Genomic DNA, 15,325 nt, shown 5'->3' on the forward strand with positions numbered 1-15,325 from the left:
TGCAGTGCCAGCATCACTTGGTAATTCATTAGAAATACAAATTCTTGGAAACCCTGGGCATGAGACCCAGAAATGTCTTTTTACAAGAGCTACAAGTGATTCTGATGCATGTTAAGTTGAAGTATCAACTGCTAGAAAAATAATTGTAATGTTCAAAATAAGTCAATGGCACCCATATGAGTTTACCAATAAGCAGACGCATTGTTCTCAGGGCTAAGGAGTGATCCTTTGAGTATCTTTCTGACTTAGAGAACCCTTCACTATAGGTCATGGACAACCCTGGTGGATCTAAGGCCATACCCAACTCTATTATCTCCTGACCTTCTGGCCTTTACCTCTCTGGACTTCAGCATTCTCAACTCTAAAATGAGGGATTTGGACTAAAAGATGTTTCAGTAATTTCCATCTCACAAGAACTCGATACTGAGGACCGGAATCTACAACACAGGCATTACCTTGAACTGCAGCATGCTTTCTGTGTGGTAAGTCACGCTGAGCCTAAGATGGCTGATAGCTGCAGAGAGAGGGTCAGAGGTGGTGGCTGCTGCTGCAGGTGGAGGTCGTGCACTCCTTGGTGATGGTGCTGCTGCTCGCGCTGACTCAGGGACCGTCAGGTGGGTAAGGTCTGTGGTGATGCCATTGGGAAAATACTCAATACTACTGGCAGCATACTTAGGGATGGTGTCATAGAAACAGGTGGGCACGCCAGGAACATCTGTGTCCTGCAATGAGAAGGAATTCTCAGTCAGCCTCCAACACCACACTCTGGTTCCTAAAAAACTTGGTTAACACAGGGTAAGTCTCATTATTATGGGTTCAATTATGTTCCCCCCCCCAAAAAAAAGATGTTAAGTCCTAACACCTGGTACCTTATTTGGATATAGAATCTTTGCAAATCACCTAGTTAAATGATGTTATTAGGGTGGGCCTAATCCAATATTAACTGGTGTCCTTATTAAATTGGGAAATGTAGACACAGAGATAGATATGTGCCAGAGAAAGATGAAGGTAGAAATTGGGGTGACATGTTTATAAGCCAAGGAATACCAATGATTGCCAGGAAACCACCAGAAGTTAGGAGAGAGACATGGAACCAATTGTCCCTTACAGCCCTCAAAAGGAACCAACCCTGCTAACACCTTGATTTTGAACTTCAGCTCTTAAAGCACTGAAATAATATAGGGTGTCCCAAAAAATATGTACACACTTAGAATAATTATTCATTCCAATGTTTCCTTCTTTTCAGATTTAACCCATTGGAATGAATAATTATTCAAAGTGTGTATATATTTTGTGGGAACACCTGTATGTTTGTAACAGTTGAGTAGTGAAGGGTCAGGTCAGCAGGTAGCTTGATCTGCAGACTGGAATCCTAAGGCAGGTTTCTGCTCCCAAGGTCCCCAACCTATACCACTTTGCCATGGGAGAGTTGCCCCCATTGTGACATTAAGGAAATCATTTATTTTCTCTTTCTTTGGCTTTCATTCTCTCTATTTTTCAAATGGAGAGGAAGACTCAGACCTTACCTTCCTGCCTTAACTCTAATTGGTTTAAAAAATCAGTTACAATACTCAATGCACAATGTATTATTGCTATGTTGACATTAAAAGTGGGGTTTAAAATAAGAAGGTTAGAGAAAAGAGAGAGCCAGGGTAGCAATGAGTTGCTTCTTATATAGGATATCTGAGGAAAATACTGATTGCCTGCCACTCAGCACTGACAAAACAGTGCATCTGTTGGCACAGTACTGTTTTCTTTCTGAAGAATGATTCCCATTCAACCCAGCAATGTTTGGGAAATGTTTCTAGGTGCATAATCACTCCTGGGTCATTTTTTACAACTTCCTGCTCACTGCGTTAACCTGCTCCTCATCCTTACCTCCCAAAGGCACCCTCGATTCGTGCACTTCTCAGAGGAGGCAGTGGGATCCTCAGGGTAGCAGTTGAACTTTTCTATGTCATTGACCAAAAAATTCCACCTAATAGAGAATTCTTGTCCCAGTACCAGTCCCTGGAGATCAGTGATTTTCACCACCTGAGGAAAAGAAAGGTGGCCACAGTGACAAATGAGGAGGGATAGAGACACCCGGATAATGTCCTTCCCTGATGGTTGGGAAGCCTTCTATCCAATCCCACTTTGCCATGTGATATCCTTCATTTAACGTCACTTTGCCATAAGATAGCCTTCATCCAATACCGCTTTATTATGGGATCGTTGGAATATTATTGTTTCTCCTCTGGGACTTTTGACCTCCCTGCCAGGAAAATGCACTTGGCTTATTCCCACTGAATAGAATACTGAATGGGAAAGGCTTCCATCATGGAGTACTAATCACAGGGAGAGCTGTCATTGCTGGGCAATTGCCTTCTGGGAGTGATGCCTGTGCATTTTAATAATGATGGCAATTATAACAATAGCTAAGCTTTATTAAGCATGTATAAGGACCAGGCACTGTGATAACTACTTTATATGCATTCCCTGTATTAATGCTCTAAAGCAATCCTATGCTGCAAGAAAATATGGCTATCTCCATTTCACAAAATAGAAAACTAATGTTCACAGAGATTTAATGCTTTGTCCAAGGTCTTACAGCTAAGGGATGGTAGAGCTAGGATTGGAATTCCATTCAGCCTAACTTTAGAACTCAAGCTCCTATCCTTGGGTATATGTGTTGTCTGAATGGAAGGAGGCCTCCCTATGAAATAGGGAATTCCCCAGCACATAAAATACTCAACTAATAGTTGGGATCTTTTATCTGAGATTACCATGTAAGGGACTCATTCAATAAGGACAAAACCACCCAACCAGCTTGGCTCAATAATTGAGCATCAACCTATATGCCAGGAGGTCACAGTTCAATTTCCAGTGCCCATATCCTCAATGTGGGGCATGAAGGAGGCAACCAATTCAATGTTTCTATCTTTCTCTCTCTCCTTTCCTCTCTAAAATCAATAGAAATATAGTTTTAAACAAGGATAAAAACTGATTACCCCTGCTGTTTTATTTAACTCCTATTTTCTATAATGACATGAAAATTGCTTAAAACACTAACAAAAATATCAGCTGTGTCTCAAAGGGGTCTTTAACTCAATGAGAGGGTGAGTGTGTAAATTGGCCAGAATGAGGCTAATGAATCAAATAATATAGTTTGAATAATAATGTATGGAACTGCATCACATGTGGTATCTGAATATCTAGTTTTAAGTTTGCCCAGAGAAGAACTGCCTTCTTCCAGAGACTCACTGAAAGAACTGTCTTTTTCAGAGTCCCACTGGGACAAAGTTCAGGGGTTCATGTTTAGCAAGTACACGTTTCTCCATCTGTATCCTCCCTAGGGTGTAGTCGATTTCCCAGCATGCCAGTGTTCCTGTGCCCCTCCAAACTAAATAGAGCAAGAGAGAGCTGGCTGTAGGAATCTCAGGGCTGACAGCTTCCATCAGGGGCCCGGCAGGATGGCAGGCTTGAACAATTGCCCACCTTGGTTGACGCATTGTAGCTAAAGTTTGAAGGGTCAGTATCATTAATGACAAAATTAGTAGGTTCTTTGTCCATTCCCAAGATTGTGATATCTGTAAACCTGAGGTTGTCAGGGTCTGTATAATTATTATTTGTAATCTTTGCTTGTAGATGGTTCTGAAAAAAGAAAAAGTCAGTTTAGAAACCAAGTATATCACATACTAACTGTGCCCAAATGCCACTCAACACCTTTTGTTCTGAGATCTAAGTTATATTCCTTTATCTCTGAGGTTCTATCAGGGGTCTTCAAACTACGGCCCGCGGGCCACATGCGGCCCGCAGAGGAGTCTGATCCGGCCCGCCAGGTTTTTTGGGCAGTGAGCGCAGCCGAGGTGTTACAGTAGGAATTAGTAGTTCATATAGTCCGGCCCTCCAGCTCTCTGAGGGACCGTGATCTGGCCCCCACTTTAAAAAGTTTGAGGACCCCTGTTCTAGATAGTGTCTGCTAATGTTCCCCAGGAGATATGTTAACCCAGACATTTAACAGTCCTAAGGCTCTAGTAATATTTTATGTTTGCTTTGGTTCTCTGGTTATTTATTGATTCCATTATTCAGAAAATATGTTCCTAATATGGATTTTTCAAGCAAATGTGATGGATACCAACAAAGAAAACAAAAAGACAGAAACCAAGACAGAAAACAAGAGACCCTTTGACACACAAAGGTGTGGACTTATGCATACACACAAAATAGTGCCCACATGATTATTCTTTGCATTCTAATTATAATGCTGATAAGAGCCTAATTGCATAAATGCTTACTATGTGCCAGGCACTGTACTAAACATTTTACATGTATTATCTCAATCAAGTCTCATAGCAAACTATGAGGTTGAAGCTCTAATTATCTCAACTTTTTCAGAGGAAGAGAGTGAAACCCAGAGAAATTAGATATCTTATTCAGGGAACCACAGTTCAAAGGTGACAAAGTTAAGCTATGACAAAGAAAGTTGAGCTGAAGATTAAGGGGGGAAAAAGGAACACTTTGATGTTTAGAAAGACTAGGTATCCCACAAATATGCCCAACTGATTTCTGCAAAGGTGCAAGAGCAACACAATGGAAAAAGAATAGCTTTTCAACAGATGGTGCAGGGCTAACTGGATGTACACAGGCAAAAAGTTGAACCTCAACCTAAATGTCACATCTAATATAAAAATTATATATATATATATATATATATATATATATATATATAAAGTTTAGGAGATAATATTCAAGATCTAGGGCTAGGAAGAGTTCTTATACTAGACACCAAAAAGCATGATCTACAAAAGAACAAAAAGATAAGTTAGGCCAATAAAAATAAAAAAAATGTTTGCTCTGTGAAAGACTTTGAGGATCAAGAGAGACATCTGCAGATGGAAAGAAAATATTTACAAACCATAAATCCAACAAAGAACTGGTTTCTAAAAAAATAAAAAATTATATATATATATATATATATATATATATATATATATATATATATATATATATATGGTACCAATCATCTCAGGTAGAAACTACTGTTTGGGTTCTGTACTTTTTTTTTTTTTTTTTTTTTTTTTGCTTTTTTTGTTTGCTAAAACAATATAAAGTTATTTTGATTTTCTGAACTTATGTATGCTATCCCAATCCATTAATGGTGGTTTGAATATCCCATTGATTGTGATCTCACCGGTTACTGAAGCATAATCTTCCCAGAATCAGAATAGCACAATTATCCTAAATTGTCTCAGTAGCTACAGATAGTGCACTCCTGTTGACTCAGTGATCCCAGAATCTGGACAGCACAATTATTCTAAATTGCCCAGGTGGTCCCACATAATGTGTTTCTGTTGATTCAGTGATTCGTAGATAACTAACTTGCTCATGAAACAGGTTCCTCATTCCAGAACCAAAGATGTTATTGATACTTTTATGATATTCTGCCAATATAAGCCAGATGTGGTAAACTGTTTAGTACTGCGAGGTCTGGAGCGCTTTTGCCCCCTCGTAACCACCAGCTTTTAATAAATGACTCGATAATTTGATGTTTTGAGGCATCCTTTGTAAGATGGGGGTTACACCACAACATCTATAGCAAAACAAAGCAGTCAAAGAGAAGAATGTATACTGTATGTTCCTCAGTACTTACCGAGGTAACAGAAAACTCATACAAAATATAGTTCTTTTTTGTTACAGCATCTGAAAGAGAAGGACAGAGGGTCCCCATCACATAGAAAGTAGAGGTACTTCTTTCAGTACAAATACCTTTGCCATCTGATTCTGCTTAGTGACGTTTTACCCATTTTTGTCAAATCTCCACAGAGATTTCCTGGCCACTACAACCTGCAGTAACTATTTCATCCTCCGAACTCCCTGGCCTCTATGTTTTGCTGGCATTTACAACATTTTGACTTGCATTATAGGTACCAACATACACAATGAATCTATCCTCCTGCACCAGGAGTTCCTCAAGTGCAATGTCAATGTCTTATTCATCTTTATGTCCCCTGCATGCAATGCAATCATAAATAGCCAATAAATATTAACAAATGCTAATTCTGAGCAGGGCAGGATTTTTATATCATCACAGACCATAAGTTTGTGTGAGGTACTTATATGGAAATCCTACAGTGGAAAAAACATACTACATAAATTATATACTCCTTTCATTAGTAACCAAAGAAGCATTTTGCAAATCCATGAGCAAAAATTATTATTTGGTATTAATAATGATACGTAGAGGAAAGAATAATTAAACTAAACCAATAATGTTTGTTGCTTTGGTAGAGTCCATAATATATGACTTGCTCATCTGAAGTCCATTTTAATTGTCAAACTTCAGAATAAGTTGATTTTAAGCTACAGAAATAAACATCAATGATAACAGAGTGAGCACTGTATTGGGCAGCTTGTAATGACTAATCTCACTGAGCATTGCAGTGGTCATGCCATAAGGAAAGTCTACCTGCAGATACACCATCATCCCAGTACAGCTCTCCCTTTGCTTCTCTCTTGTAGTCCAAGGCAATAATGAGTCCCAGAGCATTCTTCCGACTGTAAAAGAGCAATTCTCAGTTTCAGAGAATGAAGAAGAGATAGAACTGTGTTAAATAAGCCCCCTTCGTGCCCCATAGACAGATAATTTTAGAGTTTATCCTAGAAAGTGAGTAGATCATGACCTTGAATGGAAACACAGAAGCTAGGTATGGTAGACAAAAGAGGTTAGTAGTGAATGAGCATGAGAAGAATAGTCAAAGGAGATGAAAACTGGGTTTGTGATAACACTAATAATTAGCACTAATAATTAGCACTGCTTACCATGTGCCAGGAATTCTCCTAAGTATTTCATGTACATTAAATTATTTATATTATTTCATTCAAACCTTAGAATGACTCTAAAAAGTCAAATTATTATTATCCCTAGTTTACAAATGATAAGCAGAAATAGCGAGAGCAAGTTGCTATAACAATACATCTGGTATATCGTAGAACTGGGACTTGAACCCAAAATTTCTGGCTCTTGACCTTGAAGTTATTTTGACTTTGATCTCCTAACTGAATCTCCTTGAGGACAATTTTTGACCATAAAGAAAAGAACAAGTTCTTTACTTCATTATCTTATTCAATCATGAGTCAATTAGATCATTAACTATCCTTATAATTGGATTCAATACAGAAGTAAAAGACTGTGGAAATGTAAAGGAACAGAGGCTTCATTTACCTCCTAAATTAAGACTAAGATGCCAATTTGGGGCAAATCTTGAAAGGAATGGAGAAAGATCACTGACTAAAGATGTCTTCCTTGGGTTTATCCATTTTAGTCCCTCTATTTGCCTTTCCCATAATGCCCTGCCCCTTGGAGCATGAGAGCAGTTACACCTTAGAAAAGTGAGGAGCTTACAGCTTACCTGGCCTCTGTGGTTGTGTTTGGCTGCTGGGTGGGAAATATGTAGCCTCCTCGAAGGTGGAGTCCTATCTTATCAGGGGGCAGTAGCATCTCCACAAATTGTTTCCTCCATTGGATGGCTATTCCCTACAACAAAAGAAAACAAATCAGATAATAGGCTGTTTCGGCTAGAAGGAATCTTGGAGATCTTCTACTTTTGCTACCTCATTTTAGATAAGAGGAAACCAGAGACCTCCCAAAAGGAAAGGTGACTTGTCCAAGGCATAAAGATAGTAAGTAGATAGCAAAGCTGAGACTCCAACCCACCTTATGTCATTGTATCGCGCCCTGCTATGATTCCATAACCAGGCTTTAATTCTCTAGGTTATCACAGCCTAAATCCTGACAGCCACATAGTGGCCAGGTTGACATAATGAAAATTCCCATCAACCTACCCCAGTGATTCAAGTTGTTTCATGGTATATTGGGAAAGGCCTTCCACATGGGAAAGTACCCACAACCAACTAAATGTAAAGCCTCATACTGTCATCCTACCTACTAAGCTCCCAACAATGCTGCTGCCTTAGAACTGTCTAACACTGCTAGAGGCAGGTCCCTGAGCCAAGAGGGATCCCTCACTTACTGTCTCATAGTCGTACCAGATGGCATCTGGTATGTATGCTTGCACTCGGTCCGCATTCTAGGGAAACAACAATAATGAGCGACATTAGCATATCCTTTTACAGTTTGCACAACACCCCCACCTATGACTGCATGTGTTTCTCAAACAATCCTGAGAAATAGTTGGGATTCTGCCATTCTACCAGTGAAAATACAGATACTTAGAGAGGTCGGGCAGTTTACCCAAAACAGAGCTGTACCAGAAATTAAGTTGGTTTTGCTTGAAGTTCCTGAACTTTCTAAGAGAAGCTGAGAAAGTTCATTTATTGAGTTACTTGTGTAATCTGGGAGGTGGGAAATTTAAACGGTCAGGCACCCTGGAGAGCCTTCCAGCAGCATCACTGTAGCAGGACATGCCATGAGATGGTGTGGCTAACACACCAGCTCCAAGGGCCTTTTATACGAGTATATTGGTGATCTTCCATGTTTACAAACTGGCCAGCATAATCCTGGTCCCCCCTTTCTTTCCCTGCACTTCCCCAATCACTGCTGCCCCAAATCACACTTCATATGTGGACTCCACAGTAACAACCTCCCCTTGCCCAGCATTCCTCTCTCCCTCCCTACTCCTCTTTTCACCTCTTCTCTCTTTCTAATCCCAAGAGCACATCCCCTCTGGTCAAAGGGAAACACAGACAGATGGCCAGCCCCAGGCATTTGATGTCCCTGTCAATGTCCATATGCTTAAGGACACAGGCTTTGATGTAAGCTTGCCAAATGGGAACTGTTTTTGCTTGGTGAGGCAGTGGGACCAAGAATTACTATTTTTCTAATTTCCAAATTTTCCCAGTCTCTCATTTATATTCATATTTATATTTAAATGGAGCCAAAGATATTCAGCCTCTGACTTATTCAGCTATAGAGACATGAGGACTAGTGTTGATATCCCACCCCTCTGCTTAGATTATAAACACACTTCACGTAACACAGGCGTGATGAGGAGTCCAGGTCCCCATAAGAACTGCTTGTGCACCTCCCACGTAGCACTGTCCTGGTAGAATCTGGAAAATAGAGAAGGCAGGTGAAGCCTCCAACATAGGAGAGCAGCTCATTATATGAAAACAAGGTCCTAACTTGTTACTACTAACAAGGGAAGTGACCTTATGATCTGAAAGAACGTCTTTGCGGGTAAGGAAACTCACTCATGGACCAGGGGCCTCGCTACAGTCTCCCCCAGGGTATGAGCTCGGTAGAAGAGGGTGTAGAGATAGGGCAACAGGGTATAGCGGATGTTCAGATAATGCCTGGAGGAACTCAACAGCTGAGAGTCTTCACCAAAGGCAGCAGGGTCCTGGTCCTAGAAGGAAACATAAGTGATTACTAACCATTTTCATCATAGTTTAAAAGTCCCCTTTGATAAGAAGTTTTCTCAAATGAAAACAGCTATGTTCTCCAACTTGAAGATGTGAAAGCATTTCCAGAACTGAAAGAATCTGGGACCTACCTGCTCCTTGATTTTATAGAAGAGAAAACCATATAAAAAATGTGGTGTAGATCCTAATTGGAGGTAAGATGGCGGAAGAATAGATGGGCGGATTCTGAGCCCTCTCCCGAAGCAGAAAGAGAGAGCAACTGAGGGTCTTGTGCTGTGAGTGTTTATTGGCAAGCTGGGAGACAGCGAACACCAGAAGAAACTGCTGGGGGGCTGCTGACAGAGGTGCCCCTCACAGGGAAGCACCCACGCGGGCTGTGTCCCTGCCCGGAGCTACCTACCAGCTTGGACGGGGAAACCTCGCCATCTTGAGAGGAAGATAGGATCGTGTCAGAGGCCTGAATATCCACAGCCGCAGCGACCACCAAGCATCTGTGACCCCCAGAACGCGGATCCCAAGCGGCGCGAACACTTGCCCTCACAGGATTGCCCCACTGCTCAGCGAAAAGGTCAGATTTCGCGGGGAGAGGGTGGAGAGCGCTCGCGGCGAAAACAAAAAGCCTGTGCGCACAGAGCGCGCTCCCGGAAGCTGGAGGACAGGGGTGGTGATTACAAGTAGAAGCCCCCGCTGTTGGGCGGTTGTCACCCTTGAAAGTGGACGGGGCTCCTAACAGGGGAGATATCTAAAGAGCAACACATTTGGATCCGGCTCGGAGGGATATCGGAGAGTTGCGGGAGATTGCAGTTGCTAGGACCTGCCCCCTCCCCCCCTCCATAGTTCCAGCTTCAGAGAGGACGGAAAAAAAAAAAAAAGCTGGAGAGGCTTTAGAGTCTGGGAAGTCAACCTAGAAACACTGCCCCCAGAGGCTAATTCACAAATTGACTCTAGTGTAATAAAAACAAAGCAAAACCTGCCTAAAAATCAGGACTGGATCATAACAATAGAGGAAGCGAATGACCTTCATTACTGCTAATTTTAATTAAATTTTTAAAATTTTATTATTATTTTTTTTAATTTTTAAATTTTTGTTTTTTACTTTTGTTTTCATTATTTGCAACGTTTACTCAAGAAACTATTTTTTTTCTTTTTCCTCACTTGATTTTATCTTGATAATTATTACATTGTATATGTAATCAACATTATTACTACTACTAATTTACCTTTTTCATCTTATTTTCTTTTGTTTATTTTTATTATTTTTATTCCATTTGATTATATATATATATATATATATATATATATATATATATATATTTTTTTTAATTTTTTAATTTCAGGATTACTGTTCTACAGTCTTTATCTATCCTTCTTTCTCCAACGCTTTATTCTATCTCAACCCTACCTTTATGCCCTCACCCTCTTTCCAATCTTTTCCTTTGATACCCTGTTTATCTTAACCCTTTCCTGCTCTAGATTTCCCCCATTCCATCTGTCTACCCCCTCCTAAAATTTCACCCTACTTGTATATATCTAATTTCCAACTACCTGCTCCAAACCCATTCACACCTCCCTCGCAGTTGTCCTAAAAACAAACAAAAAAAACAAAAAAAACAAAACAGTCTTACTCTCTAACTCTGAAGTTGTATGTTGAATGTTAACTTTACTGAAGTTGTATGCTTTTCTTTTATAAGATTGATTTGCCTATGCTTTTTGTTTGATTGCATGCTTTTGTTAGCTGGGTTCTAGTCACCCTTATTGGTGGTTATTAATATCGCAAACACATTTCGATTCAGTGCCTTGTGTGTTGTACCTGGTTGTGTTGTATTTTGTGCCTTTAAATCAAAGCAGGAGAGAGAGAACTACACAACCAGACATCATAGATCATGGGGAGACCAAAAAACAGCCCGCATATGAAAGAAAAGCAGGCTTCACCAGAAAAGGAAGTAAACGATATAGAGGCAAGCAACCTACCAGAGCAAGAATTCAGAGTAACGATCTTAAGATGGCTAAAAAGAATGGAAGACAAATTTGACAATTTGAGTAAGACCCAAGAGGAAATGAAAAAAACCCAAGAGGAAATGAAGATGACTCAAGATGAAATGAAAAATGACATCGCTACTATGAAGAACTCAATAGATAGCATCAAGAGCAGACTAGAAGAAGCAGAGGATCGCATCAGTGAGCTAGAAGACAAGATGGAAAAAAATACCCAATTAGAGCAGCTTCTAGAAAAAAAAATTAAAAAGCAGGAGGAGAGCCTACGGGAGCTTTGGGACAATGCAAAACAAAACAATATTCGAATAATAGGGGTTCCGGAAGGAAAGAAAACCGAGGTAGACATGGAAAATGTATTTCAAGAAATAATGACAGAAAATTTTCCTGAGATAGAGAAGAAAAAACCCACACAAATCCAAGATGCTCGCAGAGTCCCAAGCAAAATGGATCCCAGAAGACCGACGCCAAGACATATTATAATTAAATTGGCAAACACCAATGACAAAGTTAGAATCTTAAAAGCAGCCAGAGAGAGACAGAAAGTTACATATAAAGGAACCCCCATCAGACTAACAACTGATTTCTCAACAGAAACTTATCAGGCCAGAAGGGAATGGGATGAAATATACAAAGTCATGCAAAGAAAGGGTCTGAATCCAAGAATACTGTACCCAGCAAGACTATCAATCAAAATTGAAGGGGAAATCAGGAGCTTCACAGACAAAAAAAGACTAAAGGAATTTATCTCCACCAAACCAGCAATGCAAGAAATGCTCAAAGGTCTACTGTAAAAATAAATAAATAGGAAGCGAAGAAGGAACACAGGGGTATAGAATAAAAATAGCATCAAATGAGTACCTATCATTAATAACATTAAATGTAAATGGTTTAAATGCTCCAATCAAAAGACATAGGGTAACAGATTGGATAAGAAAACAAGACCCATACATCTGTTGTCTACAAGAAACCCACCTCAGCAAAAGAGATGCACACAGACTGAGGGTGAAGGGATGGAAAAAGGTTTTCCAGGCAAATGGAAATGAAAAGAAAGCTGGGGTAGCAATACTTATATCTGACAAATTAGATCTCAGAGTGAAGGACATAACAAGAGACAATGAAGGCCACTTCATAATACTAAAGGGAGCAATCAAACAAGAAGAAATAACCCTGGTAAATATATATGCACCCAATACGGGAGCACCCAAATACATAAAAAAAACTGCTGGAGGACATTAAGGGAGAGATTAACAGCAATACAATCATAGTAGGAGATTTTAATACCCCACTGTCACCCTTCGACAAATCATCCAAACAAAAAATCAGCAAAGAAATATCAATCCTAAATGACTAACTAGACCAGATGGAATTAATTGACATCTTCAGAACATTCCACCCCAAAGCCACAGAATATACATTCTTCTCAAATGCACATGGGACATTCTCAAAGATAGACCACATTTTGGGACATAGGCAAAGTCTCTTCAAATTCAAGAAGATAGAAATCATATCAAGCATCTTCTCAGACCATAATGGCATAAAACTGGAAATTAACTACAATAAAAATAATCCAAAGAAATCAAACACATGGAGACTAAACAGCATGCTATTAAACAAGGACTGGGTTACCAGAGAAATCAAGGAAGAAATTAAAAACATCCTGGAAACAAATGACAATGAAAACACAACAATCCAAAATCTATGGGACACAGCAAAAGCAGTTTTGAGAGGGAAGTTCATATCCTTACAAGCCTATTGCAAAAAACTAGAAAAAAGTGTAACAAATGATCTAACTCTACAACTCAAAGAGTTAGAAAAAGAGCAACAAGAAAAGCCCAGTGTAAGTAGAAGGAAGGAAATAACAAAAATCAGAGCACAGATAAACGACATAGAGACCAAAGAAACAATACATAAGATCAACAAAACCAAGAGCTGGTTCTTTGAAAGGATAAACAAGATAGATGGACCTCTAGCCAGACTAACCAAGAAACAAAGAGAGAGGACCCAAATAAACAAAATCAGAAATGAAAGAGGTGAAATAACAGACCCCACCGAAATACAACGGATTGTTACAAAATACTATGAACAACTCTACTCCAACAAACTGAACAACCTGGAGGAAATGGACATATTCCTAGAAAAATATAATCTTCCAAAACTCAATCAGGAAGAATCTAAAAATCTCAATAAACCAGTGACTTGGGAAGAAATTGAAACAGTCATCAAAAAGCTTCCAGCAAACAAAAGCCCAGGGCCAGATGGCTTCACAGGAGAGTTTTACCAAACATTCAAGGAAGAACTAAAAACTATCCTCCTCAGACTATTCCAAAAAATCCAAGAGGAAGGAACACTTCCAAATTCCTTCTATGAAGCCAGCATCACCCTAATACCAAAACCAGATAAAGACAACTCAATGAAAGAGAATTACAGACCAATATCCCTCATGAACATAGATGCTAAAATCCTCAACAAAATTCTAGCAAATCGACTCCAGAAGAGCATCACAAAGATCATACACCACGACCAAGTAGGATTTATTCCAGGAATGCAAGGATGGTACAATATCCGCAAATCAATAAACGTGATACATCACATAAACAAATTGAAAGATAAAAATCATATAGTCATATCAATTGATGCAGAAAAAGCATTCGATAAAATCCAACACCCTTTTCTGATAAAAACTCTTAACAAGGTGGGAGTACAAGGATCATACCTCAACATAATAAAAGCTATATATGATAAACCCACAGCCAACATTATACTCAATGGGCAAAAACTAAAACCATTCCCTCTAAGAACAGGAACAAGACAGGGATGCCCACTCTCGCCACTCCTGTTTGACATAGTACTGGAAGTACTAGCCATTGCAATTAGACAAGAGGAGGAAATAAAAGGCATCCAAATTGGAAAAGAAGAAGTAAAGTTATCCTTATTTGCCGATGACATGATATTGTACATAAAAAACCCAAAAGACTCCATTAAAAAACTAATTGACTTAATAAATGAATTTGGTAATGTAGCAGGATACAAAATTAATGCCAAGAAATCCATGGCTTTTCTATACACCAACAGAGAAACTGCAGAAACAGAGACTAAAAAAGCAATTCCATTTACCATCGCACCAAAAAAATTAAGATACCTAGGAATAACTTTAACTAAGGAAGTAAAGGACCTATATGGGGAAAACTACACGACACTGAAAAAAGAGATAGAGGAAGATGTAAGGAGATGGAAGAACATACCATGTTCATGGATTGGTAGGATCAACATCATCAAAATGTCCATACTTCCTAAAGCAATCTATAGGTTCAATGCACTCCCCATTAAAATACCAACGACATATTTCACCGACCTAGAAAGAACTCTCCAAAAGTTCATTTGGAACAATAAAAGACCCCGAATAGCCACAGCAATCCTGAGAAAGAAGAGTAAAGTAGGAGGGATCTCAATACCAGACTTCAAACTATATTACAAAGCCACTGTTCTTAAAACAGCCTGGTACTGGCACAAGAACAGACATATAGATCAATGGAATCGAATTGAGAACCCAGATATCAACCCAAATCACTATGCTCAACTAATATTTGACAAAGGAGGCACGAATATACAATGGAGTCAAGACAGTTTCTTCAATAAATGGTGTTGGGAAAATTGGACAGACACATGCAAAAGAATGAAACTAGATCACCAACTTACACCATTCACAAAAATAAACTCAAAATGGATACAGGACTTAAACATCAGACGGGAAACCATAAAAATACTAGAAGCATCCACAGGCAGCAAAATCTCAGACGTATGCCAAAAGAACTTCTTCACTGATACTACCCCTAGGGCAATGGAAGCTAAAGAGAAAATAAACAAATGGGACTACATCAAAATAAAAAGCTTTTTTACAGCAAAAGAAACCATCAACAAAACAACAAGAAAGCCCACAGTGTGGGAGAACATATTTGCAAATGATACC

The 15,325-nt window shown here is 39.3% G+C and overlaps 1 protein-coding gene across 1 annotated transcript in view; it reads right to left on the reverse strand.

The window, feature by feature from the left end:
• The window catches only part of MGAM2 (maltase-glucoamylase 2 (putative)), a gene marked incomplete at both ends in the record, with an annotated part of 80,428 nt that overhangs the window by 33,262 nt on the left and 31,841 nt on the right, over positions 1-15,325 (reverse strand). The window contains 9 exons of the mRNA XM_084897321.1: positions 456-722; positions 1,879-2,034; positions 3,478-3,633; positions 5,633-5,682; positions 6,449-6,537; positions 7,392-7,516; positions 8,013-8,069; positions 8,967-9,051; positions 9,193-9,347. Of these exons, the coding sequence (XP_084753447.1) occupies positions 456-722; positions 1,879-2,034; positions 3,478-3,633; positions 5,633-5,682; positions 6,449-6,537; positions 7,392-7,516; positions 8,013-8,069; positions 8,967-9,051; positions 9,193-9,347 (1,140 nt within the window). The remainder of the gene's footprint in view (positions 1-455; positions 723-1,878; positions 2,035-3,477; positions 3,634-5,632; positions 5,683-6,448; positions 6,538-7,391; positions 7,517-8,012; positions 8,070-8,966; positions 9,052-9,192; positions 9,348-15,325) is intronic.

The sequence above is a fragment of the Pipistrellus hanaki genome (assembly GCF_964339955.1).
Source record: "Pipistrellus hanaki genome assembly, chromosome: 10".
NCBI lineage: Eukaryota > Metazoa > Chordata > Mammalia > Chiroptera > Vespertilionidae > Pipistrellus > Pipistrellus hanaki.